The 4646-nt window shown below is 46.1% G+C and overlaps 1 protein-coding gene across 5 annotated transcripts in view; it reads right to left on the bottom strand.

The window, feature by feature from the left end:
- The window catches only part of MGLL (monoglyceride lipase), an 82176-nt gene that overhangs the window by 76429 nt on the left and 1101 nt on the right, over positions 1–4646 (bottom strand). For 3 of the 5 annotated variants that reach the window (XM_006017773.3, XM_025196823.1, XM_025196824.1), the window contains exons 1-2: positions 4518–4645; positions 4097–4235 (exon numbers count right to left, since the gene is read on the bottom strand). In XM_006017773.3, the coding sequence (XP_006017835.1) occupies positions 4097–4235; positions 4518–4521 (143 nt within the window). In that variant the 5' untranslated portion in view covers positions 4522–4645. Of the gene's footprint in view, positions 1–4096; positions 4236–4517; position 4646 lie in introns of those variants that run through there. The other 2 variants (XM_014516966.2, XM_025196825.1) reach the window with 1 other exon arrangement.

Below are 4646 nucleotides of genomic sequence, written 5' to 3'. Positions count from 1 at the left end.
GAAAGAGTTTTGTGAGTTTTCTAGAAAGGTTTCTGGATTTTCCATAACAAAGTCTTTTTTCCAGCTGTTGATTTTAAAAGCAGCTGTTCAAAATATGTTGAGGGCCTCATAAGTCCGTATGCAACTAGGCAGATGACATTTGACTCATGGTAAAATGAAGTACAAGTAAGAAGTAGCATTCCTATAACCTTGGGTGTCCACATGGACAATTCCTGGGGTTGATAAGCTTTTTTTAGGGGAACCGACCACCCAAATTTCTACCTGCAATCAGTGAGAGCTGCAAGTACTTAGCGTTTGTGAAGAAAAAAACTGTCTCAAGTTCTGTACCCCCAAAAAGATGGCATGCAAAACCAACAGTCGGGGCTCTGGAAAGTGTCATCTTAAGAGATTAGCCCGAGGTCACATAGCTGGGTTCATTGGGAAAGACACAGGACTCGTAACACATCTTGCATTAGTCTACATTGCCTTCATTTTGACTCCCACATTTTCTGGGGTGGGGTTTTATAATGCTGATGTTTCTTCACTTTATGGACTGCTTTTTAATCAAGGAACAGGTATATGATGTGCCATATGTAGGCAGTTGTGACCTTGTTTCCAATGTTAATGATTAGCTGGTATGCACTCCAGACAGTGCTGAACTGTCCTGCACTTGCTCTCCCCATCTCAGTCATAGTTTTAAATGCACTGGTTATGGTTAGTCCCCAGTGCCACAATATTAACCACTGCTATGCAAAACACATGTTATCTCACTATGGCAGTCTGTCATTCCTGTTTAATAATCCTGGCATGTGCCTACTCTTTTTCTCACGTGTTCAGATACATCAGCTCAGGCACGTAAACAGGTTCTGCAAGCTTGAACAACTTGCAGGTGTTACAGGAAGGCACCTGTACTGCTCTGCACAGTTCCCACACAAAAGGAATGATCAGGAATTCCTGCCCCCTTCCCCTCTCCTCCCGTTAGGTGCATTAATATCTAATCTGTCTCTACCATATCATCTCTGTGACACCTGAGTGCCTTAGTGCCTCAGCATCATTCGAGATAGTCTCTTAATTGCCACTTCAGAACAAGATGACAGACCCTTGATCTCCCAAAAGCAGGTTTCACTCTGACTGTAACTTTGGCCTCTGTGGCATAAGGAACAAAACTTCCCACATGCTCCCATATGGGCCAACTCCTAAGCACCAGCTTGGGCCAATAGAAGGTGAGAGTACACAGAGGGCACGTCTACATGTGCACAGTTACTGCTCAGTAACTATGGTGATTTACACCGAGTTGGCCATAAATTTGCTATCTGCATGATGCAAATTTACACCCACTTAGTTACCGTGCAGTAAAGCATGTGTAGATGCCTTACTGCACAGTAACACTCTGTATGTGCTCCGACTTGGGAGTAACTTTACTCCCAAGTCGGAGTACACACAGCACCACTGCGCTGTAATGCCTACACGTGTAGACACCGGTCTAAAAACTGCTTACTGAGCAGGAACTTACGCCAGTAAGACACTGTGCAGTAAATGCATGTGTAGACACACCCAGAGCCATGCAGCATTGGGTCCTGTATCTGTGCAGATGCTAACCAGAAGGTCCTTAACTTCCCATCCTCCGAACTAATCACTTAACAAAATGCTGCTGCTTATTAGTCCACCACACCTTAACATGCCTGATCCTAGGACTGAAACACAGGCACTTCAGAAGGGCGCAGTAGCTATCAGCTGGCCCTGTTCTCAGAGGGCATCTAACCATCAGCCCTCAGGCTAAGACTTCCTGTTTTATTTTTTCCTTTGAAAAATTTCCTCTCACTTTCCCCTGGGAGGGGGTCAAGAATGATACATCCTATTCCACTGGAAATCAAGTCGATGATAACCTCTGGACATCTGCAACAGAAAGGCATTTCGAAAGCCCTTTGCTGGGACTGAGGGGCAGAACGCAGCCATGAGAAACTCTGCTGTTTGACCACAACAGCACCACACGTTCCCCAAATAAGGCAACCAATGAATTTCCACAACATTCATCTCCCCTCCCAACCTCCAAATTGAAATATTTACCCCTCATCAGGATTTCAAACTGAATAAATTGATAACAGGCCCCTACAACTTCCCCTATCATTTTTGCTGAACGTTTAAAATCAGATGGAAGATGCTGAGTTTCCATACACAAAACAGGAAATTTGGGATGGTTTTGGAGAGCAAGAAATGTATTTTGGGGGCTTGTTTTCCCATAAGAGCATTTTGAGAGCATTCATACCAGTAGGAAAAAGATACAGAATCGTTATGCAGTGACTTACAATCTCTCGCCATCAAAAGTACAAGAAAAACTAAAAATAAGTGGCCCCTCCCCCCACACTTATAACCACTTGTAAATGAGCAGCACTGCTCCTGTTTACTTTGTTGTCACAAAACTAGGCCAGCCTGGCTCTCTATTAACTGCTTGGTGTGCAGAGCCCTGAAAAGACTAGTTAGTGGAAAGAGCTGAACACCAAGTTTTAACTTTCCCTTCTCCATCATTCCTTTCATTCCTTGATCAAAGCCTCATCTGCTCATCACCAATTTGCTAAGAAATTGAACATGAAAAGAATGTGATTCCACAACTCAGTAAAGAGCATTGTGGGCAGTTAATGATTAATTAGCATTATAATACATGACAGGCTGGCTTCACAGAAGAAGCTTGTTTTGATACTGAATTTCTTCTGTAGAGAAAATCTCCAGGCGGATGCCAGTGCTATGTGCAAAGCGGTGCCAAAAAGTTCCCTCCTGCTTTTTTAGGATGACAAAGCAGGGGTTAGAAAGAACTGTCTAAGCTGCTCCCTGGATGAGGGGATTTTAAGTCAAGACAACTGTTTTAGAGCCTGATCAAGGGGATTGACTTTGGTGGGCTTTGGAACAGGCCCGACAGTTCATCTGCCAGGGGATGGGTTGCTAGTAGATGTTGTCAAAAAGGGTCTTTCACTCACTTTTGCGTCAGGAGTGCATGTCATTCACTGAGCTCCGGCAGCTTGGCAGCAGGTGTGGGACCTGAAGTATGATGCTAGGTAACTTCAGCATTATACCCATCCGCTACGCTGCTGAGCACTCCTGGCCAGTTGTGAACTGTGATAAAGGCACTGGAGGGCCAGGGGAGAAACATTTAAGCTTCCCCTTGTTCCTTGAGCTGCAATTTCCCACAAATGAGTTCTATCCCTGTACTGCAAAGATAAACAGAGCTTATCCTGTTTGCCAGCAGAAAAGCAAACAATGGAACAATAGCTGTGTTTTCATATGTAACTGTCTATATGGCGAGTGCTAGCATCAGTCCACGTCAAGCCAGCATCTTATAACGGGGACTGAAAGGAAGAGAAGAGATCTTAAATACCAAGGGAAATGCAGAGGCAATTTCCCACCGGAAGACCATATTCATGTTTTTGGAAGCAGAGAACCAAAGTCAGAAGCCGTTGCAGCACGGGATTATTTCGAAAAAAAAAAGTCATTTACATTTCTTTCCTACAGATTTATTTATTCATGCTTCATCACTGAGTTTGGTTGTGAAATCACAGCCAGTTTCAAGTGGAAGACCCATCTAAGTCACTTGCCAACTATATATTTAGTAAGGACATACCGCATGTCAACATATATCTAGCCACTGCTCCTGGATTTATAGCACCTCCACAAACGCTGAATCAGACCTCTGAAGTCTGACACGCGAACACTAAAAATAATGGAAGAGGCGAGGTGATGTAAACCCGTGCATTTCACGCGTCTTGGAAAGTTGGCGGCGTTTGTTTTAAAATATTTGTTTGATGCCGAAATGCATCACCCGTGTGATACTTCTTTTAGCACACTGCAATCTCGCCCTCTTCAACAGAGCCCCAAGAGAAAGCAAATCCAGACTGTGCAGAAACATCACTCACATAAGTAGCCCTCGTTCCTATGAGGTCTACTCAGGTGAGCTTGGAGGACTACCTCCTTGCTAGGAGCTCCCTGTGGAGAGGGTCGGTCTTTTGACTTATTTAGCGCCCCAGGCACCTCTGATGCAGTATACACCATACCTCACCATTCAACCAACCCAGTTATTTATTGACACCCCCCACCATAAAAAAGTACCAGGCTTGCAATGACTCACCTTGGGGTTGCTGCCGGTTTCCAGTATCTGCAGAAGAGGTACTGCCCGTCTGCATTGACCATGTGGGGAAGGTCCTGATAAGGGACATGCTGAGGACTCCTTCTGGGGGAACTTTCCTCTGGCATTCTGGAAGGACGACCTGCAAGGTGTTGGAAGAAACAGGACATACTTTACCGGGGGGCAGGCAAGACACTGTCCCAGGGCTTTCTTGGGTGCAGACATTCAGGAAGGCAACTTGCCACTGCTGGAAATCCCCCTCCCCTCTCCTCCCACCCTCCCAACGTCTTGTCCTTGCTCCCAGCCGGCAGTAGCAAGCCCTCTTCAGCTTCTCGCCAGTGCGCTCAAGCTACTGGAGAAGGGAGAAAGAACCAGCCTGCTCCATTTCAGCTGCTCGCCCCCTCCCCTCCTTCCCTCCTCCTACCCATCTGGGTTTCTTTGATACATCAATTTGGGAAGCGGATCTTCCCGGGGAGATTTTGGAGCCGCAAGCAAGGGGGTCCGAGGCAGCGGGGGCAGAGGCTGGCTCGCCTCTCCCCCGGCCGCCGCCGCG

This window comes from Alligator sinensis, unplaced genomic scaffold (genome assembly GCF_000455745.1).
Source record: "Alligator sinensis unplaced genomic scaffold, ASM45574v1 scaffold839_1, whole genome shotgun sequence".
Taxonomy (NCBI): domain Eukaryota; kingdom Metazoa; phylum Chordata; order Crocodylia; family Alligatoridae; genus Alligator; species Alligator sinensis.
This window is presented reverse-complemented; position numbering and strand designations above follow the sequence as displayed.